We start from the raw sequence: 25,498 nt of genomic DNA, 5'->3' as shown, positions 1-25,498 counted from the left end.
TAGTGGCAGTGGGGAAAATAGATATGGGAGGCGATACTGGTTCCATGGTAGAACCAACGCGTCCACCGCGAATGCCTGCGGGTCCCTGGCCCGAGCGACATATGTGGGCACCTTGGCATTCACTCTGGAAACCTTCAGGTCGACATCCGGAGCTCCCCACAGTTGACAAATCTGTTGAAGAACTTCGGGATGTAGAGACCACTCTCCGGATGCAAGACCCTGCCGGCTGAGGAAGTCTGCCGCCCAATTTTCCACGCCAGGGATGTGGACAGCCGAAATCACCGAGTGGTTTGCTTCGGCCCACTGAAGAATGTGCTCCACCTCGCGCATGTTTGTTCTGCTGCGGGTGCCCCCCTGACAAATTATGTAAACCACCGCCGTGGCGATGTCCGATGGAATCCGGACGGGGCGGCCTGCTAGAAAGTGATGAAACTTCTGCAGAGCCAGCCGAATTGCTCGTATCCCCAATAAGTTGATTGGGAGGCGTGCCTCCTGTGGCAACCACCGTTCCTGGGTTGCGTGGTGGCGAAACACCGCTCCCCAACCGAGGAGACTGACGTTGATTGTCATTATCAGCCCATGACATGGGGGGAAAGGTTTCCCCTAGGCCAGAGAAGAACTGGTTATCCACCATCCGAACGACTGCCTGACTTGAGAGGACAGTTTGCACCGCCGATCGAGAGTGAAAGGATTCTTGTCCCAGGCTGACACGAGGCGTGTTGCAGGGGGTGAAAGATGGAACTGGACGAAAGTTATCGCTTCGATTGCTGCCACCATTTTCCCTAGGATCCTTATCGCGGATCGGATGGTATGAGGGACTGGTTGGCGTAGTGTCCGGACTCCCTGCCGGAGACTAGCGCCCTTTCCTGAGGGAGAATTATCAACCTTCAGCAAGCGTCGAAGATCATTCCTAGGAAGGAGATCCTCTGAGCTGGCACAAGGGATGATTTCTTTGCACTTACCAACCATCTAAGCGGCAAGAGTATCTAGCGTGATGTTGACACCTTCCTCACATGCCCGTATTGACGGCCCTTGACCAAGAGGTCGTCCAGATAAGGCAAGATGACTATGCCTCGAGAATGTAGTGTGGCCCTGACAATTGCCATAACCTTTGTGAACACTCTGGGAGCCGTGGCTAGCCCGAAGGGTAGCGCTACGAACTGCAAATGCTGAACGCTGATGGCGAAGCATAGCCGCCTCTGATGAGGAGGAAAAAATGGGAATATGCAGAAATGCGTCCTGGCTGTCAATTGAGGCCAAGTATTCTCATTGCTCCATGACCGCTATGACTGAACGGAGACTCCATCCGGAAATGTCTGATCCTGATGAATTTGTTCAGAAGCTTCAGGTCCAAAAAACAGGCCTGACAGACCCGTCCTTTTTGGGAACCGCAAAAAGGTTGGAATGAAACCCCTGAGCTCTTCTGTGTTCCGGCACTGGAACAATGACTCCGTTGTGCAGGAGCGACTTGATGGCTCCCAATAGAGCCCTTACCTGGGTATCCACCATGGGAAGCCAGGAAAGAAAAAACTATCTTGGAGGGTATCTGACAAATTCTATTTTGTAACCGGAGGACACCAATTCTTTTACCCATGCGTCGTGAGCGATGTTGGCCCAGACGTGGTGAAAACAGAGTAGGCGGCCGCCCACTTTGCTGGTGTCGTCTGGTAAAGACCTCGAGTCATTTTGCCGATGATCCTTAGGATCTGGGTCCCCTCGATCTGGCCTGTTGAGCACGCATTCTCCCCAATGGGTTGGCTCTATATGACCTGCCGCTCCCTATCCTGATTGGGGCGGCCTGAGGTGGCAGAATTGGGACCCGTAGTCCACACGGAGTCCTTTAACGCATGACCCCGGACCGGTCTCCTATTCGGGTCCCGGACCAGGCTCAGGCTGCTTAGCGGCCACCACCTGACCAATGCCGTCACGCCCGGCCTAGAATGGCTGGTGGCACTGTGAAAGGCCCGAAAACGTGCCTGAACCGGGTGACGAAAAAACGATTTAACCTTCTGTTGAGGGAGAAACCCGCTCTTTCCTCCTGTGGAGTCGGAGATAAATTGATACAAAAATTGGCGGCCGCACTGATAAGGCAGGGAAGTCAAGGACTTCTTGGAAGTAGAATCGGCCCGCCATGTCCTCAACCACAGGGCTCTTCAGATAGAGATTGCATTAGCGGCAGCAAGTGCTGAACAATTGGCCGCATCCAAAGACGCATTCAATACATAGTCTCCGGCTATCGTCATCTGACATGTGACCTCTGAGATCTCTGCAGGTAGATCTTGCTCCTGTGCGACCTTGTTTAATGTTTCTGACTATGATATCATAGCCTTGGCTACCCAAGTTGCTGCGAACGAGGGAGCGAGTGCAGACCCTGACGCCTCATATACTGAACGACCTAGGCTCTCAATAAGGCAGTCCGTGGGATCTTTGATCGAGGAAACCCTAGGGACAGATAACAGGGTCTTAGTGGCCAGGCGTGAAACCGGAGGATCCACTTCGGGGATTCCATCCATTGTTTACGGAGGTCCGGAGCAAATGGATAACGTTTCGAGTGCCCTTTAACCCGAGAAAAATGCAATCTTGGACGTTCTCTGCGCCGCTGCACTAACCTCAAACTCAGGGTGAGAGGAAAAAATTCTGTGCAGCCGCTTCACCCGATTACATGCCACTTTACGCCCCGTTGCCGCTGCGGTATCATCCTCAATCCCCAGGGTCTGATTGATGGCTTCTATGAGGCTGTCCACTGTTTCACGTGACCCTGGAGTGTCCAGGTCCATGGGCTCGTCTGAGTCGCAATCTGAGGTCTGCTCGCTATCAACTACTGGTGACGGGGAGCGAGAAGCAGACCTTACGGATGCGGAAGGCACCGGATGGACTGGGCGACACCGTGTGGATTCGTTTCCCCCAGGTCTGCCTGGAGTGAGGGTGGCCCCTGCAGGCCGGAGGCTCCTGTGAGGTGGAGGTTCCCTCTAAAGGCGGCGAGACACTGTCCCTGCCCCTATCTGGGGCTTGAAGGGATTCTATTGCTCTCGTAAGCAACGCCATGTACTGTGACAGTGATCGGGCCCAATCCGGGGCATTTGACACATTGGTCGCGGTCGCAGGGGAGGGCTCCTGGGCGCGTTTGAATTCACAGGCTTCGCATAAATGCTGCTCTGCACCCGCGGAAACGCAGCCCGACAAGAGATGCATGCCGCCTAAAAGAACGTGTGCGTCTTTGCTTTTGTTCGGACATGCTGTATCTGTCCGCTGCTGGGGATATGGGGAGGAGGTAGCCTCTCGGGCAGCACTTACCCCAGTCCTGCGCCCCCCCCGACCTGGATGCTTCCTTTAAATCGCGCGCCGACATCTGTGGGGCGCACCAGCCTGTAAAATCGCTCTAGGGGCTGTACTCCCACTTTGCGGCCTAGCCTGTGCTCCGAAGCCGGGGCCTCGATTTTTACCGCCGCCGAGTGCGGGGCGGGCTGCCGGAAGTGACACGCGGCCCTCAGGGCGGAACTTCCGGCCGCGGCCTAGCTCCGGCCGAAGCCGCGGCCTCAATTTTTCCCCTACCCGACCGGGGGGGAGGTGGGGCACGGTACCAAAAGTGGCGCTACTGACCGGCGCAGTGTTCCTGTCCTGACGGATCCAGCCCTTCTCTTGCATGGCTAGTGGACACCGCGAGGCGTGCTGCGGCTGTGGGCTCCAGCCCGAAATCTTCGCAGGAGCCCTCCCCGACCCTCTCCTCACCGATGATCTTCTTCAGCCTGAGCGCAGGTATGTGAGGGGGTCTTTGATAAAAAAATAGGACGGTGCAGGCACCCTAGCTCCATCTAACCCCTTCAGGGGGTGAGGAGAGGGACCGTTCGCCACCTTGCAGCACCGCCGTCTAGCGTTGGTGGAGCAGTGGGGGCCGCACAGACTAGTCTTGTGCCTCTGTGCAAGCCCATGGTTTCAATACCTAGGGGTGGACAGGGCTAAGTCTGGCATAATGTCCCACGTTGCGGGAGAGGATACGTGGAGGGATACTCGCACGTGGTCGCCCGTTGATGGTTTGGGGAAATCGGATCCTTTCAATAGGATGCGTTGCCCCTGTCTTATCTTCATAAAATAAAAAACAAAGAAAAAAATAGATGTCTGGGGAAAAGTCCCAGAGATGTCCCTCGGTGCGGGAAAGGATACGCGGAGACGATACTCAACGCGTGCTCGCCCGTTGATGGTTTGGGGAGATCGGACCCTTTCAATAGGATCCGTCGCCCATGTCTCATCTTCATAGTAAACTAGAAAAAAAATAGTCTGGAGAGATCCAGACTGTGTGTGCCTCCATAGGACACTAAGCAAAAACTGATTTCCGCTCGCAATAGGGGCGAGGGTGTATACTGCGGAGGAGGAGCTAACCTCTTTTTTTCACTTAGTGTCAGCCTCCTAGCGGCAGAAGCATACACCACAGTATCTGTGTCCCCCAATGAGACAAAGGAGAAAACTTGATGCATGCAGAACACTAGGGAGGAATTTGCACATGGCTTCCTAGCTGAAGAGCCCGGCACTGCCCGGGCATAGTAACTAACTGTGGTTAGTTATAGCAAATCATAATTATCCTCCATGCCATAGTCCCGTGCCCATATACCCATCATACATATCCACAATCCCATAGGCCCGTGCCCATATACCCATTATACATATCCTCCATCCCATAGTCGAGTGCCCATATACCCATCACACATCCTCCATCCCATAATCCCATGCCCATATACCCATTATACATATCCTCCATCCCATAGTCCCGTGCCCATATACCCATCATACATATCCGCTATCCCATAGTCCCGTGCCCATATACCCGTCATACATATCCTCCATCCCATAGTCCAGTGCCCATATACCCATCACACATTTTCCATCCCATAGTCAACCATTATGACATCATAATGAGCGGCGGGGCTTGCAACCTATGATGATATCAGCGTCGCCATGGCAACCATTATGACATCATCATGAGGGGCGGGGCTTGATACACACACACTTTTTCCCCATTATGTAGATAGGGGCAAAATTGTTTGGTGAATTGGGACGAGCGGGGTTAAAATTTCGCCTCACAACATAGCCTAGGACACTCTCGGGGTCCAGACGTGTGACTGTGCCAAATTTTGTGGCTGTAGCTGCGACGGTGCGGATGTCAATCCCGGACATACACACATACTTACACACACTTGAGCTTTATATATTAGATATATATATATATATATATACATATACACACTAGCTGAAGAGCCTGGCGCTGCCCGGGCATAGTAACTAACTACTTTTTTACTTACAGTAATAGATAAAAATGAAGGCTCTTAGCGCACAAATTGGCCAATTCATGTATGCTCATCAACCACGGCAAGGTGACCCTCCTCTGATGGGTCCCTGCTCTACAGTATAAGTCACTTCTATATTATGCAGTTCTCGCAGCTTGCACGTGTTCACATTAGGAGGTGCTGATCGTTTTTTTGTCTATTTAATTACTGGATGCTGGCTGCCTCCAGTCTGATCTTGCATCCCTCCCATTGACCTTGCAGGTGCCGTAATCAGCTCTACCTGCCCATAAATTGTAGGTTTAACCCAGTAGTGACATGTTTGTCCAAAATTGTAGGCTGGTGGCCCAGATGTGGCTTATATTGTAGGCCAGGGACCCATCAGAAGGAGATCACCTTGCAGTGGTTGATGGGATGCGTGAATTGGCCAATTTGTGTGCTAAGAATCTTCATTTTTTTCTATTACTTTAAGTAAAAGAGAATTTAAAAAAAAAAAAAAATTAAATTTTGAGTATAATCTAAATTGAATGTTTTTAATGTTTTCACATGACTTAGATGCATGCACATGTGCTGCTGTGTTCTTTTTTGTCTATATATATATATATACACAAATATATATACACAAGCCGTACAGTCATGTTGCACACCTTTTATACACATAAGGCCCAAGTATAATTAATAGCATATTCATTTTAGATCTAGGAGGCAGTTTGTTAATTTCTGGTTTTTAATTCAGAAAGAATGCCTTATCTTTACCTGCTGCCAACTTTTGATGTTTAGGAGTATACGTGCTGAAAACGAGAGCAGTAATTAGGTTTTCTATACCTGGCAATAGCTGAGCACTTCTGTGAGTGTAGGCAGTTGCAGTTGTTCTCCAGCGTAAGACACATCTGAAATTACGCTTGTCTGATGATGAAAGATAGTACATATGATTTGTTTGCATTTGCAGTAAACATAACATGTATATTTTTATATAAAATAAAAATGAGCTACAGGTAAAAAAAAAATGGACAGAGCATATTCAATATTCTGCGAAAGAAAACAAGTGTGTTACATGTTCTCCATCATTTCATCACTGAGACACAATGTTAGATCTTGTGGGTTCACAATGTTTTGTTTGGGTTCCTCTGCTAACACAAAATCTACAATTTCTTAAAGGGGTGGTCCAGAATTTAACAATTTATGACCTATTCATAGGATAGTGGAAGGAATCCAGTCAGCACTGCTGATCCTCTACTGTATTATTGTGATGCATTGTCGCTAAAAAAAACGGATTTTTAAAACTGGAGGGGTACTGACAGCTGGCACCCGAACCGATCAATTGAAAAGTGCTCCAGCAGCGGCCAAATATAAGCAGTATAGGGGCGTAACACAGCAATCCCATATATTGCTTAATGTATACTGTAGCAGAGTCTATTCATGACAAGCCTACAACCTGCAGTAACCACTGATTCCTCCAAACCGCTACACGAGCAGCTCTACCCTCGCCTACTGCATCCTCACCCATCCCTTGTAGATTGTGAGCCTTCACCGGCAGAGTCCTCTCTCATCCTGTACCAGTCGTGACTTGTACTGTTTAAGATTACTGTACTTGTATGTATTATGTATACCCCTCCTCACATGTAAAGCGCCATGGAATAAATGGCGCTATAATAATAAATAATAATAATAATTCAAGTGATTGGTATTGAATCTCCAACTATCTCATATTGATGACCTATTTTACTGATAGGTTATTATTCATTAAAGGGAACATGACCGCTGAATCAACACATGTAAAGTAATTATATGGCTGCATCTGTTTTTTAAAGGGAATCTGTCATCAGGTTGGGGCTATGTAATCAGAGAGCACTATGATGTAGCGGCAGGAGACCCTGAATTACAATATCACTGTTTTATCTGCTGCAGACCTAGCAGTTCTCTGAATATTGAGCTCTGTATGACCCCGCCCACATCACCGATTGGCAGCTTTCTGCCAATGTACAGTTTACATAGAAGGCTGCCAATCAGTCATGGAGTGGGATTACACAAAGAAGGAGGACTACAAGGCATGAAACAAATTGTCCTTTAATGATAATCTCCTAAAACATTGATTTTATTGGAACTACAACAAGGTCTCTGCCGCTCCATCAGAGGCTGATTACAGGCAAACCCATTGTGTGGGAAGTTTACAGTATATAGTAATACTCAGTTATTCAAACTTCGCCACATATCCAAAGGACTTTGACAAGTCGAAAAGGAGTACACTAAGGCAGACAAGTCTTGAAAGAATGTGGCTAGATGTCCACTGTGCATAGCTGAAGTGGACAACTACCTACATGCCAGAGGGTTGAGGTCGCACCGCGCATACCCAAAGTTGTGACATCTACATACAGAGCCAGAATGCAAAGTCCTGGGAGGAGACAGTGAGGCCAGATCAGGGATATCAATCACACCTCAGTGGGCATGCTATCAGCAGACAAGGAAAGACTGGTCCCCCTTATACACTAGTCAAGGACCTTTATATAGGTGGTGAAAGATGTTTGAGAAGGCGAGTATCTCTATATACTGTCCACTTTCCACACACAATGGGGTTCTTGGTGGAAAATTCACAGTGCAAAATAGTAGTGGAAAAATAGATGAAATTTGAACTACGGTAATCCCATCCACATGCTACAGTAAATTTCTGTGCAGAGTTTTCAGTCCAGATTGGTTATAGATTTCTTGCAGATTTTTTTTTCCCCTAAGGCTAAATTCACACTAGGAGTTTTTTTTTTTTATGTGTTTTAATCCAAATTTTCACCTGCATTTTACAGTACCGGCGCTGAGGCATAAGTTCCCTTAACTGCCGCCGTTAAAAAGCGCATCCGCGGTCGTTAAGGGGTTAAATTGGCATGAATGCAATCCGATATTTAATAGGACTGCATTCGTCCGATTTAATGGCAAGTGGGAGGGAGCCCTAAACATACTCTGAGTCTGCAAATGTTTATTAAAAATGGAACAATAGCACAAAATATATACAGTCATATGTAAAAGTTTGGGCACCCCTATTAATGTTAACCTTTTTTCTTTATAACAATTTTGTTTTTTGCAACAGCTATTTCCGTTTCATATATCTAATAACTGATGGACTCAGTTATATTTCTGGATTCAAATGAGGTTTATTGTACTAACAGAAAATGTGCAATCTGCATTTAAACAAAATTTGACCGGTGCAAAAGTATGGGCACCCTTATCATTTTCTTGGTTTGAACACTCCTAACTACTTTTTACTGACTTCCTGAAGCACTAAATTGGTTTTGTAACCTCATTGAGCTTTGAACTTCATAGCCAGGTGTATCAAATCATGAGAAAAGGTATTTAAGGTGGCCACTTGCAAGTAGTTCTCCTATTTGATTCTCCTATGAAGAGTGGCATCATGGGCTCCTCAAAACAACTCTCAAATGATCTGAAAACAAAGATTATTCAACATAGCTTTTCAGGGGAAGGATACAAAAAGTTGTCTCAGAGATTTAACCTGCCAGTTTCCACTGTGAGGAACATAGTAAGGAAATGGAAGAACACAGGTACAGTTCTTGTTAAGCCCAGAAGTGGCAGGCCAAGAAAAATATCAGAAAGGCAGAGAAGAAGAATGGTGAGAACAGTCAAGGACAATCCACAGACCACCTCCAAAGACCAGCAGCATCATCTTGCTGCAGATGGTGTCACTGTGCATCGGTCAACAATACAGCGCATGCATAACGCCTTTTTGTATGACCAAACAACTCAATCTTTGTTTCATCAGTCCACAGGACCTTCTTCCATAATGTAACTGGCTTGTCCAAATGTGCGTTTGCATACCTCAGGCGACTCTGTTTGTGGCGTGCTTGCAGAAACGGCTTCTTTCGCATCACTCTCCCATACAGCTTCTCCTTGTGCAAAGTGCGCTGTATTGTTGACCGATGCACAGTGACACCATCTGCAGCAAGATGATGCTGCAGGTCTTCGGAGGTGGTCTGTGGATTGTCCTTGACTGTTCTCACCATTCTTCTTCTCTGCCTTTCTGATATTTTTCTTGGCCTGCCACTTCTGGGCTTAACAAGAACTGTACCTGTGTTCTTCCATTTCCTTACTATGTTCCTCACAGTGGAAACTGACTGGTTAAATCTCTGAGACAACTTTTTGTATCCTTCCCCTGAAAAGCTATGTGGAATAATCTTTGTTTTCAGATCATTTGAGAGTTGTTTTGAGGAGCCCATGATGCCACTCTTCATAGGAGAATCAAATAGGAGAACTACTTGCAAGTGGCCACTTTAAATACCTTTTATCATGATTTGATACACCTGGCTATGAAGTTCAAAGCTCAATGAGGTTACAAAACCAATTTAGTGCTTCAGGAAGTCAGTAAAAAGTAGTTAGGAGTGTTCAAATCAAGAAAATGATAAGGGTGCCCATACTTTTGCACCGGTCAAATTTTGTTTAAATGCAGATTGCACATTTTCTGTTAGTACAATAAACCTCATTTGAATCCAGAAATATAACTGAGTCCATCAGTTATTAGATATATGAAACTGAAATACCAGTTGCAAAAAACAAAATTGTTATAAAGAAAAAAGGTTAACATTAATAGGGGTGCCCAAACTTTTACATATGACTGTATATTCCGTCATCAATTAACTAATTAAAGGGGTTTCTCAACTTTTTTTTTTTTTTTAAACTGCAGCAAATGGTAAAATAAAAAAAATAAAAAATAATAATCATAGTTTCTTTCCTTTGACAATCCAGTGCTGAAGTTCCAGAAGTCCTACCAGTTTTTTTTCCCCAAGCAGTCAGCATGTAACCGCTGAAGCCAATAAACAGTGAGGTGTTTCTTTTATTTAAGATGTCACTATTTATATTTTTAATCAAATATAAAAATATAAATTTAACAATACAATAAACCTTCACACAAGAAGGAGGATTACAGTGACAAATAACACTTATATTAAAAGCTGGAACAGATAACACATATTCACACCATTGACAATTAATGGTCTTCATTGACATTTATTTTTAGGGAAGAGTCAGATGTCTGTATAAGGCTAGTTTCACATTAGCGTTTACGGCCGCAGCGTCGGGCTGCGCACTGCCGCCGCTAAGCCCCGCCCCCTGCCACGCCTCCGCCGGTAGCTCCACCTACGGACGCATGACGCTGCATGTGTCCTGCGTCCCCTATCTTTAGCCCTGGGGACGCAGGCCGTGCGCAGTATGCGTTTGGCGGCGCATGCATCCTTTTGACGCTGCGCCGACCAGCGCCAAACGCAACAGGTTGCAATTTGGTGCGCTCGGCGCAGCGTCAAAAGGACGCATGCGCCGCCAAACGCATACTGTGCACGGCCTGCGTCCCCAGTGCTAAAGATAGGTGACGTAGGACGCATGCAGCGTCATGCGTCCGTAGGCGGAGCTACCGGCGGATGCGCGGCAGGGGGCGGGGCTTTGTGGCGGCTGTAAACGCTAATGTGAAACTAGCCTAACTTGGACGCTGATCGCAATGTAATGCTCAAATTGGCTATCGGCTCTCCTGAGCTAAGCTAGACAGCATGTGTTTCTATGCAGCGATTACGCTCAGGACGGGAGGAGCTCACAGCCAGTCCAAGCATTACGTTGCGATCCTCGTCTGAGTTATATGGCCATCTGACTCTTCCTTAAATATGACCAGTGATCGAACATTGAATGATAATTCGATGACATAAAACTGATCATCAGCACATCCTTTTTTGGAAACAGTCAATTGGCTGTTGTTACTAATTAAATCTGTGAGTTGGGCAGGCTGTAGGAAAATACTTCATGGCGAACAATGCAGTTGTGCACTGCAGATTGAACAGTGGGTGCGGGATCATCATCGACAGGACGAATCCTACTGTATTAATAAACAACATGACTCATGCAAATATTGAGAGAAGTGTATATTAAAAAAAAGCATAATACAACATCCAGTGGTAATTCATATCAGACATATCAATGTGGGACAGGGAAAATGGAAATGCTAAAAAAAAAATCACTTTCACCAAAATATTTCCATAACCATTAAAAAAAAACACATAAGACTACTTACATTCTCATATTCTGCCTCATAGTCATACTCTAGATTGTTAATATCTTCATATTCTTCACCCTGCACAGACATCTACACATGTAACAACAAAAGCAAAGGGACAATGTTAAAAATGGTAAGCATTACAAAATAACAAGCATCAAAAAGTACATATAAATATGTTCAGAGGGAAAATATAAATAAATAATAAAAAATCAGAGACAAAATTAATATAAATTAATGACTTATGCAATGCACACATGTGCTATAACAAACGAAAGATCTCTTCTTCTGGTCACTAAGGGTCTGTTCAGTTCCACCCAGATACTATTTGATACATGTCAACAGTGTTGAATGTGCGTAACTGTATGTCCAGATTGCAAGTTTACCACAATCGGGTGTACAATTACAGCCCAGGAATGGTGTGGGCACAGGAGTTGTGCTTGTGCCATCCACAACAGGTGCTGGCTGTTATGCACAGCTAAGCTCTTGCTGCATGTGCTGGGACTGGAGTCAGCTCCAATTCCAGCACTAACTCCCTACAAGGCATCTCAATAGTCCCAGCAGCAAATGAGGAGTCTGACAGAGGGTGATCCCTCCCCGTTTCGGCAATTCTGCAGCACCATCACGGGGTGCTGATGGTTTGCCATGATAACCGCAAGCGTAACGGCAGCCTGTGTATCTGCTATATACCTCAGCTGCAGTCTATTAGGCTACCTGTCAACGCTGAGTGGTTAGGTAATGCAGTGCATAAATAGAATAATGTATTATCAATGGAACTTTGATCACATGTTCAAGAACACTTGTTTGACTGGTAAGTATTGTTTTAGAAAAGTTTTAAAAAGAACCGGTCGCCTACAAAAACACTATTTACCTGCAGATGTATTGGTATTGCATTTTAAACATGTTAGGCTGGTTATTGGAAGCTCGGCTACACTGACAAAATTACGCTGTAGATTCCATGTAGCAGCTTGTTTCCAGTCATGGGGGTGCTGCAGGGAGCTGTTACATTCACTGCTCCCTACACGGTCTATGCGCTGTTTTCACTCCACCAGATCTTGACGGAGCCTGCTCCGCGCACACGCGCTGTACAGCAAGCTGTCAATCAAGGTGCAAGAAGAGAGATTACAGCTGCCGCTCACAGGATAGTGAATGGGGACTGTAGCACCCCTCACGGGGGGAGCGCAGCTGATCGCGGCTGGGTGTCAGCTGATTATCACAGCTGACACCCGGCACTGTGTGTCAGGAGTGGTCACGGACCGCCCCCCGACACGCTAACCCCTGGCACACCGCGATCAAACATGATCGCGGTGTACCGGGGGTTAAAGGAAGCATCGGCAGGGAGGGGGCTCCTTCCGAGCTTCCCTGAGACCCCCACAGCAGTGCAATGTGCAGCGCTGCTTCGGGGGCCTCCCTCCCTGCAGGCCCCCGGATCCAATATGGCGACGGGGACCTTCGGGGGCTTGCAGGGAGCTGGCTTTCTCACTGCCCGCAGAGCGCAGGCATGAGGAAGCCTGCAGCAGTGCCTGTGACAGATCGCTGATCTGTCACAGCGATCTGTGATGTGACAGATCAGCGATCTGTCACATGACAGTGATGTCCCCCCTGGGACATTATAATAAAGTTAAAAAAAAAAAAAAAAAAAGTGTAAAAATAATTTTTAAAAAATTGCTAAATAAATTTTTAAAAAAAATATTCCCTAATAAATTCATTTTTTTAAAATAATTAAAAAAAATAATAATAGTACACATATTTGGTATCGCCACATCCGTAATGACCCACCCTATAAAACTGTCCCATTAGTTAAATTCATGAAACGCTGGTTTTTGCTCATTCTGCGTCACAAAAATCGGAATAAAAAGCAATGAAAAAGATGTCACATGCCGGAAAATGGTACCAATAAAAACGTCAACTCGTCCTGCAAAAAATAAGACCTCACATGACTCGGTGGGTCAAAATATGGAAAAATTATAGCTCTCAAAATGTGGTGATGCAAAAACTATTTTTACAATAAAAAGCGTCTTTTAGCGTATGACAGCTGCCAAACATAAAAACCTGCCACATATAGTAAATCAAACCCCCCGTTATCACCCCCTTAGTTAGGGAAAAATAATAAAATAAACATTTTTTTATTTCGATTTTCCCATTAGGGCTAGGGTTAGGGCTAGGGTTAGGGTTGGAGTTAGAATTGAGGGGTTTCCACTGTTTTGGCACATCAGGGGCTTTCCAAATGCGACATGGCGTCCGATCTCAATTCCAGCCAAAAAAGTTAAATGGCGCTGCTTCCCTTCCGAGCTCTGCCATGTGCCCAAATAGTGGTTTACCCCCATATATGGGGTGTCAGCATACTCAGGACAAATTGCACAATAACTTTTGGGGTCCTGTTACTCTTGGGAAAATAAAAATTGGGGGTGAAAAGATCACTTTTGTGGAAAAAATATGATTTTTTTAATTGTACGGCTGTACGTTATAAACTTCTGTGAAGCCCTTGTGGGTTCAAAGTGATCACTACATATCTAGATAAGTTCCTTGGGGGGTCTAGTCTCCAAAATGGGGTCACTTGTGGGGGGTTTCCACTGTTTAGGCACATAAGGAGCTCTCCAAACGTGACATGGCATTCGATCTGAATTCCAGCCAATTTTGCCGTGAAAAAGTCAAACGGCGCACCTTCCCTTCCAAGCTCTGCCAGGCGCCCAAACAGTGGTTCCCCCCCACATATCAGCGTACTCAGGACAAATTGCACAATAACTTTTCCAGTTCAATTTCTCCTGATACCCTTGGTAAAATAAAAAAATTGAACCTGAAGTAATTTTTTTTGTGAAAAAAAGTTAAATGTTCTTTTTTTTAAACATTCAAAAAAATTCCTGTGAAGCACCTGAAGGGTTAATAAACTTCTTGAATGTGGTTTTGAGCACCTTGAGTGGTGCAGTTTTAGAATGGTGTCACTTTGGGGTATTTTCTATCATATAGACCCCTCAAAGTGACTTCAAATGTGACGTGGTCCTTAAAAATAAAATGGTGTTGTAAAAATGAGAAATCGCTGGTCAACTTTTAACCCTTATAACTTCCTAACAAAAAAAAAATTTTGGTTCCCAAATTGTGCTGGTGTAAAGTAAACACGTGGAAAATGTTATTTATTAAGTTTTTTGTGTGCCATATCTCTGTGATTTAAGAGCATAAAAATTCAAAGTTGGAAAATTGCGAAATTTTCGCCAAATTTCCGCTTTTTTCACAAATAAACGTTATAGGAATGAAATTTTACCACTAACATGAAGTACAATATGTCACGAGAAAACAGTGTCAGAATCACTGAGATCCATGGAAGCGTTTCAGAGTTATTACCTCATAAAGGGACAGTGGTCAGAATTGTAAAAATTGGCCCGGGAATTAACATGCAAACCACCCTTGGGAGTAAAGGGGTTAATATGTAGCAGCCTCATTTTAAAGGGGACCAAAAGTAATAGGACAATTATCTCAAAAACTCTTTAATGGGTCGCATGGGCCTCTTCCGCATTAACCCCTTCCTTACCAATGACGGAATAGTACGTCATCGGTAAGGATCCCCTGCTTTAAGGTGGGCTCCGGCGTTGAGCCCACCTCAAAGCCGCGGCATGTCAGCTGTTATAAACAGCTGACATGTGCCTGCAATAGGCGCGAGTGGAATCGCCGTCCTCTGTGCCTATTAACTAGTTAAATCCCACTGTCAAAACTGAGAGCAGGCATTCCGCCGGGCCGGAAGTGAGCTCATCACCGACCCCCCCCATCACGTGATTGGGGGTCGGCGAAGCGTTGCCCTGACAACTAGAGGTCTCATAGAGACCTCTATGGTTGTTGCAGGCAGATCGCTTTGAGCGCCACCCGGTGGCCAGCACTCAAAGCACTGCAGTAAATCTGCTACATATGGGCGATCTGTTCATCGCCCATATGTAGCAGAGCCTATCGAGTTGTGCATGCTTCAAGCCTCCTATGGAGGCTATTGAAACATGCCAAAAGTAAAAAAAAGTTTAAAAAAAAATAAAAAAAATAAAAACCTAAAAGTTCAAATCACCCCCCTTTCGCCCCAATCAAAATAAAACAATAATAATAAAAAAAAAAATCACACATGCACATATTAGGTATTGCCGTGTTCAGAATCACCTGATCTATCAATAAAAAAAAAGTATTAACCCGATTGGTAAACGGTGTAGTGAGAAAAAATTCAAAACGCCAGAATTACTTTTTTTTGGTCGCCGCGACATTGCATTAAAATGCAATAATGGGCGATAAAAAAGAATGTATTTGCACAAAAGTGGTATAATTAAAAACGCCAGCCCGGCACGCAAAAAATAAGCTCTCACCCGACCCCAGATCACGAAAAATGGAGACGCTACGGGTCTCAGAAAATTGCACAATTTTTTTTTATTTTTTTTTTAGCAAACTTTGGAAATTTTTTTCACCACTTAGATAAAAGAGAACATAGACATGTTTGGTGTCTATGAACTGGTGTGGGATTGCACTTTTTTTGCAATATCACCGCACTTGGAATTTTTTTCCCGTTTTCGAGTACACGACATGGTAAAACCAATGGTGTCGTTTAAAAGCAAAACTTGTCCCGCAAAAAATAAGCCCTCACATGGCCACATTGACGGAAAAATAAAAAAGTTCTGGAAAGAAGGGGAGCGAAAAACGAAAAAAACTCCGGGAGTCAAGGGGTTAATCCATAATCAATTAAGCAGGTAAAAGATCTGGAGCCGATTCCAGGTGTGGCATTTGCATTTGGAAGCTGTTGCTGTGAACCCACAACATGCAGCCAAAGAAGCTCTCAGTGGAATTGAAACAGACCATTAAAAAAAAAAGAAATCAGAGAAATAACAGAAATCTTAGGAGTAGCCAAATCAAGTTTTGAGCTTGGGACTTCAAAAAAGCCCTGGACATCCATGGAAGACAACGGTGGTGGATGATCGCAGAATCCATTCCATGGTGAAGACAAACTTCTTCGTAACATCCACCCAAGTGAAGAACAAGCTCTAGGAAAGTGACTACATCGTATTGTGCAGTCTTGATGTTTGCCATGGCAGTTCATGACCAAATAGCGGCTTTAGAGTCTGTCGGCTATAGTAACATGTTCAGACGTTAGTGACATGTAGGTCATAAAAATACATTTTGTCATTGTTGTTATGCCACTTTGCTTTAATTCCTGAAAATCACCCGAAGAGTTAATAAACTACCGGACAGCAGTTTTCACTATGTCAAAGGGTGCTGTTTTTAAATTGTATCACTTTTGGGGAGTTTCCAATATATAGCCCCCCCAAAGTCACTTCAAACCTGGATAGTACTCTAAAAAAAATTATTTTGAAAATTTACCTTGGAAAAAGGGAAAATTGCAGCTACATTTTTAAACCTCCTAAAATGCTAACAAAATATAATAACATTTTACAAATAGTGCCGATTTAAAGCAGACATGTGGGAAATGTTATTTATTAATGTTTTGCTATGGTATGACTATCTGGATTAAAGGGATAATCTTTCAAAGTTTGAAAATTGCAATTTCTTTACAGTTTTGTCAAATTTCTGATCATTTTTAAAAATGAACACAAAACATATCAACCTAAATGTAATATCATAAAGCATAATATGTCACGAAAAAACAGTCTCAAAATCACTGAGATATGTTGAAGCGTTCCAGAGTTATTACTACATAAAGTGACACTGGTAAGATTTTTAAAATTTGGCCCCATCACTAAAGGGTTAAATGGTTTTGAGTTTTTAGAATAGTATCAGTTTGGGGTATTTTCTGTCATATAGGCCCCTCAGTGTCACTTCAAATGTGTTGTGGTCCGTAAAAAAATGGTTTTGTAAATTTTGTTGTAAAAATGAGAAATGGCTGGTCAACTTTTAACCCTTATAACTTCCTAACAATAAAATATTATGTTTGAAAAATTGTGCTGATGTAAAGTAGACATGTTGAAAATATTATTTATAAGGCTGGTTTCACATTAGCGCTTTTTAAGCGCACGGCCGGGGGTAGCTCCGCCCCCGAGCCGGCTCTCTGCCCGGCGTGCCCGCCCCTTGCTTGTAGCGCCGCCTCCTAGCGGACAGCGGCGCCTGCGATCGGCGCACCCTATCTTTAGCATAGGGTGCGCAGATCGTGCGCAGGCCGTGCGCTAGTTGCGCTTTGACCTGCGCTGCGCACCTTTGACGGTGCGCCGTGCGCGCCAAAATCGAACTTTTCGGATTTTGGTGCGCACGGCGCACCGTCAAAAGTGCGCAGCGCAGGTCAAAGCGCAACTAGCGCACGGCCTGCGCACGATCTGCGCACCCTATGCTAAAGATAGGGTGCGCCGATCGCAGGCGCCGCTGTCCGCTAGGAGGCGGCGCTACAAGCAATGGGCGGGCATGCCGGGCAGAGAGCCGGCTCGGGGGCGGAGCTACCCCCGGCCGTGCGTGCGCTTAAAAAGTGCTAATGTGAAACCAGCCTTAACTATTACGTGTGACATAACTGACATACGGGCATAATAATTAAAAGTTTGAAAATTGGAATATTTTCAAAATTTTAGCCAAATTTCCGATATTTTCACAAATAAGTCATATCAAACAAATTTTACTACTATCATGAAGTACAATATGTCACAAGAAAACAATCTCAGAATCAGTGATACGTTGATACATTCCAGACTTGTTACCACCTAAAGTGACAGTGGTCAGAACTGAAAAAAATTGGCATGGTCAAGAAGATGAAAACAGGCTTCGGGGTGAAGGAATTAAAAATTGATCAAAAAGTCAGAATTACCCAAAAAAGGTAGCAGTAAAATCTAGAAGTTGTCCGACAAGAGGACAGGTTTGCTAGTAAAATGTGATTGGGAAGCTTTGTCCTGACCACTAGCATAGGGAGAGGACAATTGTGGGAATGGTTGGAATGCTGCTCTGCATATTATTTGTGATTAATAAAAACATTAGTGGTCAACTAAACTGTGCACCAGAGTTATGTAATAGGCGCATGTGCACCATGTGCAAACGGTGCGCAACAATCTTGTGTCTCGGAACCAATATATGTGACATGTGCCATAGTTGTATGCGGATATCTGATCATGATTGTGCTCAGAACGCCAAAAATATATGTAGAATTTCAATGCCTAGTGATGTAAAATCTAATATATATAGCTCAAAGTGTGTATGTATGTGTGTGTGTGTGTGTGTGTGTGTGTGTGTCCGGGATAGGCATCCGCACCGTCGCAGCTACAGCCACAAAATTTGGCACAATCACGCGTCTGGACCCAGAGAGAACCTAAGCTATGTTGTGAGGCGAAATTTTAACCCCGCGCGTTCCAATTCACCAAACAATTTTGCCCCTATCTACATAATGGGGAAAAAGTGTGTGAGCGTCAAGCCCCGCCCCTCATTATGATGTCATAATGCCCCTATCTACATAATGGGGGAACAGTGTGTGCGCCCCTCATTATGTCATAATGGTTGTCATGGCGACGCTGATGTCATCATAGGTTGCAAGCCCTGCCGCTCATTATGATGTCATAATGGTTGACTATGGGATGGAGGATGTGTGATGGGTATATGGGCACCGGACTATGGGATGGAGGATGTGTGATGGGTATATGGGCACGGGACTATGGGATGGAGGATATGTATGACGGGTATATGGGCACGGGACTATGGGATGGAGGATATGTATGACGGGTATATGGGCACGGGACTATGGGATGGAGGATATGTATGATGGGTATATGGGCATGGGACTATGAGATGAAGGATGTGTGATGGGTATATGGGCACTCGACTATGGGATGATGAATATGTAAGATGGGTATATGGGCACGGGACTATGGGATGGAGGATGTGTGATGGGTATATGGGCACTCGACTATGGGATGGCGAATATGTAAGATGGGTATATGGGCATGGGACTATGGGATGAAGGATGTGTGATGGGTATATGGGCACTCGACTATGGGATGGAGGATATGTATGACGGGTATATGGGCATGGGCCTATGGGATGGTGGATATGTATGATGGGTATATGGGCACGGGACTATGGGATGGAGGATAATTATAATTTGTTATAACTAACCACAGTTAGTTACTATGCCCGGTCAGCGCCGGGCTCTTCAGCTAGTATATAATATAGGCATTGCAATTCTACATATACAGTGTTGCATTTCCAACTCTGGCACATGCTGCTGTATAATACATGGGCGTGTGGTTGTTTTAGATAAAGCAAAGATCACATAGTATTGTACGCTCTGCTATACAGCCCTATCAGTATAAAACAGCAAGTCTTAGGGAGGTATAGAGTCTGAATATAATATACTTACTACAATTCAACTAATACCTCAACTTCTCCATACATAATTTAGGACCGCCTACATTAGTTACAGAGCATATGTTAATGGTTTTTATAGACAAAGAAGTATATTATTGCCGTTTTGGTTTTGCCCATGTGATATTTTAGCCTGTTTTTTTGCAAGAACGCCTCTTGAAATATATTCCAGGAAAAGGAACTCCACCTACAGGGAGAATGTATTTATGATTTTTAATAGTTTGTTTGCTCCCCTATAAAGAAATTTACAAAAATTTAGAATTGTATAAGTGTCAAAATGGTGACAAAAGAAAAACAGAATTTATTAAACCCCTTAGTTGACTGGGCCGAATTTTTTAAATCTGACCAGTATCACTTTATGTAGTAATAACTCTGGAATTCTTCAACAAATCCCAGTGATTTTTGAGATTTTGTTTCATTATAATTTATAATAATGGTAAATTGAGGTCGATATGTTTTGTGTTTATTTACAAAAAAAATATACAAAATTTGACAAAAATGTAAGAAAATTAGCAATTTTCAAACTTTGAATGATTATCTTCTTTAACCCCTTCACCCCCAAGGGTGGTTTGCACGTTCATGACCGGGCCAATTTTTACAATTCTGACCACTGTACCTTTATGAGGTCATAACTCTGGAACGCTTCCATGGATCCCGGTGATTCTGACATTGTTTTCTCGTGACATATTGTACGTCATGTTAGTGGTAAAATTTCATTCAAATAGCTTGCGTTTATTTGTGAAAAAAACGGAAATTTGGCAAAAATTTTGAAAATTTCGCAATTTTCCAACTTTGAATTTTTATGCCCTTAAATCACAGAGATACGGCACACAAAAAACTTGATAACTAACATTTCCCACATGTTTACTTTACATCAGCACAATTTTGGAACCAAAATTTTTTTTTGTTAGGAAGTTATAAGGGTTAAAAGTTGACCAGCGATTTCTCATTTTTACAACACCATTTTATTTTTAGGACCACATCACATTTGAAGCCACTTTGAGGGGTCTATATGATTGAAAATACCCAAAAGTGACACCATTCTAAAAACTGCACCCCTTAAGGTGCTCAAAACCACATTCAAGAAGTTTATTAACCCTTTAGGTGCGTCACAGGAATTTTTTTGAATATTTTAAAAAAAATGAACATCTAACTTTTATTCACAAAAAAAATACTTCAGGTTCAATTTTTTTATTTTACCAAGGGTAACAGGAGAAATTGGACTGCAAAAGTTATTGTGCAATTTGTCCTGAGTACGCTGATACCTGATTTGTGGGGGGGGAACGACTGTTTCGGCGCATGGCAGAGCTCAGAATGGAAGGAGCGCCGTTTGACTTTTTCAATGCAAAATTGGCTGGAATTCAGATCGGACGCCATGTCACGTTTGGAGAGTCCCTGATGTACCTAAACAGTGGAAACCCCCTACAAGTGACCACATTTTGGAAACTAGACCCCCCCAAGGAACTTATCTAGATATGTGGTGAGAACTTTGAACCCACAAGGGCTTTACAGAAGTTTATAACGTACAGCGGTACAATTAAAAAATCATATTTTTTCCACAAAAATGATCTTTTCACCCCAATTTTTATTTTCCCAAGGGTAACAGGACCCTAAAAGTTATTGTGCAATTTGTCCTGAGTATGCTAATACCCCACATGTGGGGGTAAACCACTATTTGGGCGCATGGCAGACCTCGGAAGGGAAGCAGCGCCATTTGACGTTTTTGGCTGGAATTGAGATCGGACATCATGTCGCGATTGGAAAACCCCTGATGTACCAAAACAGTGGAAACCCCCCACAAATGACACCATTTTGGAAACTAGACCCCCTAAGGAACTTATCTAGATGTGTGGTGAGAACTTTGAACCCCCAAGGGCTTCACAGAAGTTTATAACATAAAGCCGTACAATTAAAAAATCATATTTTTTCCACAAAAATGATCTTTTCACCCTCAATTCTTATTTTTCCAAGGGTAACAGCACCCTAAAAGTTATTGTGCAATTTGTCCTGAGTACGCTGATACCCCACATGTGGGTGTAAACCACTATTTGGGCGCATGGCAGAGCTCGGAAGGGAAGCAGCGCCATTTGACGTTTTTGGCTGGAATTGAGATCGGACACCATGTCGCGATTGGAAAACCCCTGATGTACCTAAACAGAGGAAACCCCCCACAAATGACACCATTTTGGAAACTAGACCCCCTAAGGAACTTATCTAGATGTGTGGTGAGAACTTTGAACCCCCAAGGGCTTCACAGAAGTTTATAACATAAAGCCGTACAATTAAATAATCATATTTTTTCCACAAAAATGATCTTTTCACCCTCAATTCTTATTTTTCCAAGGGTAACAGCACCCTAAAAGTTATTGTGCAATTTGTCCTGAGTACGCTGATACCCCACATGTGGGGGTAAACCACTATTTGGGCGCATGGCAGAGCTCGGAAGGGAAGCAGCGCCATTTGACGTTTTTGGCTGGAATTGAGATCGGACTCCATGTCGCGATTGGAAAACCCCTGAAGTACCTAAACAGTGGAAACCTCCCACAAATGACACCATTTTGGAAACAAGACCCCCCAAGGAACTTATCTAGATGTGTGGTGAGCACTTTAAACCCCCCAGTGCTTCACAGAAGTTTATAACGCCCGGGCGTGAAAATAAAAAATTCGTATTTTTTCCACAAACATGATCTTTCAGTCACCATTTTTTTTATTTTCCCAAGGGTAACAGGAGAAATTGGACCCCAAAAGTTGTTGTCCAATTTGTCCTGAGTATGCTGATACCCCATATGTGGGAGAAAACTACTGTATGGGCACACGTCGGGGATCGGAAGGGAAGTAGTGACGTTTTGGAATGCAGACATTGATGGAATGGTCTGCGGGTGTCATGTTGCCTTTGGAGAGCCCCTAATGTACCTAAACAGTGGAAACTCCCCACAAATGACCCCATTTTGAAAACTAGACCCCCTAAGGAACTTATCTAGATGTGAGGTGAGCACTTTGAACCCCCAAGGGCTTCACAGAAGTTTATAATGCCAGGGCATGAAAATAAAAAAATCGTATTTTTTCCACAAACATGATCAATTATTCCCCAATTTTTTTATTTTCCCAAGGGTAACAGGAGAAATTGAACCCCAAAAGTTGTTGTCCAACTTGTCCTGAGTAAGCTGACACCCCATATGTGGGAGAAAACTACTGTATGGACACACGTCAGGGCTCGGAAGGGAAGTAGTGACGTTTTGGAATGCAGACATTGATGGAATGGTCTGCGGGTGTCATGTTGCCTTTGGAGAGCCCCTAATGTACCTAAACAGTGGAAACCCCCCACAAATGACCCCATTTTGAAAACTAGACCCCCTAAGGAACTTATCTAGATGTGAGGTGAGCACTTTGAACCCCCAAGGGCTTCACAGAAGTTTATAATGCCCGGGCATGAAAATAAAAAAATTGTATTTTTTCCACAAACATGATCAATTAGTCCCCAATTTTTTTATTTTCCCAAGGGTAACAGGAGAAATTGAACCCCAAAAGTTGTTGTCCAAATTGTCCTGAGTACGCTGACACCCCATATGTGGGAGAAAACTACTGTATGGACACACGTCGGGTCTCGGAAGGGAAGTAGTGACGTTTTGGAATGCAGACTTTGATGGAATGGTCTGCGGGTGTCGTGCGTTTGGAGAGCCCCTGATGTACCTAAACTATTGAAACTCCCAACAAGTGACCCCATTTTGGACACTAGACCCCCCCCACGGAACTTATCTAGATGTGTGGTGAGCACTTTGAACCCCCAAGTGCTTCACAGAAGTTTATAACGCTCGGACGTGAAAATAAAAAAATCATTTTTTTCCACAAAAATGATATTTTTGCCCCCAATTTTTTATTTTCCTAAGGGTAACAGGAGAAATTGGACCCCAAAAATTGTTTTGAAATTGTCCTGAGTAGGCTGATACCCTACATGTGGGGGTAAAACACTGTTTGGGCGCATGGCAGAGCTTGGAAGGGAAGGAGCACCATAGGACTTTTTCAACTCAGAATTGGCTGGAATTGAGATCAGACGCAATGTTGCATTTGGAGAGCCCCTGATGTGCCCAAACAGTGGAAACCCCCAATTCTAACTCCAACCCGAACCCCAACACACCCCTAACCCTAATCTCAGCCCTAACCCAAGCCCTAACCCTAGCCCTAGCCCTAACCCTAACGGAAAAATGGAAATAAATACATTTTTTTAATTTTATTATTTTTCCCTAACTAAGGGGGTGATAACGGGGGGTTTGATTTACTATTTATGGCGGTTTTTATTTTTGGCAGCTGTCGCACGCTAAGACGCTTTTTATTGTAAAAATAGTTTTTGCATCACCACATATTGAGAGCTATAATTTTTCCGTATTTTGACCCACCGAGTCATGTGAGGTCTTATTTTTTGCGGGACGAGTTGACGTTTTTATTGGTACCATTTTCGGGCACGTGACATTTTTTGATCGCTTTTTATTCCGATTTTTGGGACGCAGAATGAACAAAAACCAGCGTTTCATGAATTTCTTTTGGGGGAGTGCGTTTACACCGTTCCGCGTGCGGTAAAATTGATAAAGCGGTTTTATTCTTCGGGTCAGTACGGTTACAGCGATACCTCATTTAGGTCTTTTTTTATGTTTTGGCGCTTTTATGCAATGAAAACTATTTTATATAAAAAATAATTATTTTTGCATCGCTTTATTCTGCGAGCTATAACTTTTTTATTTTTTCGCTGATGATGCTGTGTGGCGGCTCGTTTTTTGCGGGACAAGATGACGTTTTCAGCGGTACCATGGATATTTATATGCGTCTTTTTGATCGCGCGTTATTACACTTTTTGTTTGGCGGTATGATAATAAATCATTATTTTTTGCTTCGTTTTTTATTTTTAATTTTTTAGGGGTTCGCTAAAGGGGTTAACTAATGGGACAGTTTTATAGGGCGGGTCGTTACGGACGCGGCGATACCTAATATGTGTACTTTTATTGTTTTGGGGTTTTTTTATTTTCAAAAAATGAATTTATTGGGGAATATTTTTTTTTTTTTTTTTTTTACTAATTTATTTGGCGATTTTTTTTTAATTATTTTTACACTTTTTTTAATTTTTTTTTTACTTTATTACATAGTCCCAGGTGGGACATCACTGTCCTGTGACAGATCGCTGATCTGTCACATCACAGATCACTGTGACAGATCAGCAATCTGTCACAGGCAGTGCACAAGGCTTCCTCATGCCTGCGCTTTGCAGGCACTGAGGAAGCCAGCTTCCTCCAGGCCCCCGAAGGCCCCCGTCGCCATCTTGGATCCGGGGGCCTGGAGGAAAGGAGTCCCCCGCAGCAGCGCTGCACATTGCGCTGCCGTGGGGGGCTCAGGGAAGCACGGAGGGAGCCGTGCTCCCGATCAAACATGATCGCGGTGTGCAAGGGGTTAACGTGTCGGGGGCGGTCCGTGACAGCCCCTGACACATAGTGCCGGGTGTCAGCTGTGATAATCGGCTGACACCCGGCCGCGATCAGCGGCGCTCACCATGTGGGCGCCGCTGATCGCGCTAGACGTACTTTCCCGTCCATGGGCTTAGGGGCCCGGGTCCCATGGACGGGATAGTACGTCTGATGTCAGGAAGGGGTTAAGGGCAGAGACAGACTGCCGTATTTCTCGTCCGAGGATCGCATGGTAAACCTCGCACTGGCTGTCGGCTCTCCTGACCTGAGCTTGACAGCTGCATAGTAATCCATCATACTGTCATGCTCAGGTTAGGAGAGGTGGCGGGCCAGTCCGTGCAGTGCGATGCGATTCTCCCACGAGACATAGGGCCGTCCGACTCAGCCCTAATCTAGATAGTCATACCATAGCAAAAATTTACTAAATA

At 44.2% G+C, this 25,498-nt stretch overlaps 1 protein-coding gene across 2 annotated transcripts in view; it reads right to left on the bottom strand.

Annotated features, from left to right (window-relative positions):
• The window catches only part of BEND2 (BEN domain containing 2), a 66,515-nt gene that overhangs the window by 27,957 nt on the left and 13,060 nt on the right, over nucleotides 1-25,498 (bottom strand). For both annotated transcript variants that reach the window (XM_073574156.1, XM_073574163.1), the window contains exons 3-4: nucleotides 11,329-11,400; nucleotides 6,102-6,182 (exon numbers count right to left, since the gene is read on the bottom strand). In XM_073574156.1, the coding sequence (XP_073430257.1) occupies nucleotides 6,102-6,182; nucleotides 11,329-11,400 (153 nt within the window). The remainder of the gene's footprint in view (nucleotides 1-6,101; nucleotides 6,183-11,328; nucleotides 11,401-25,498) is intronic.

Source organism: Dendrobates tinctorius, unplaced genomic scaffold (genome assembly GCF_039654945.1).
Source record: "Dendrobates tinctorius isolate UK_male_01 unplaced genomic scaffold, ASM3965494v1 ptg000007l, whole genome shotgun sequence".
Classification (NCBI taxonomy): Eukaryota; Metazoa; Chordata; class Amphibia; order Anura; family Dendrobatidae; genus Dendrobates; species Dendrobates tinctorius.
This window is presented reverse-complemented; position numbering and strand designations above follow the sequence as displayed.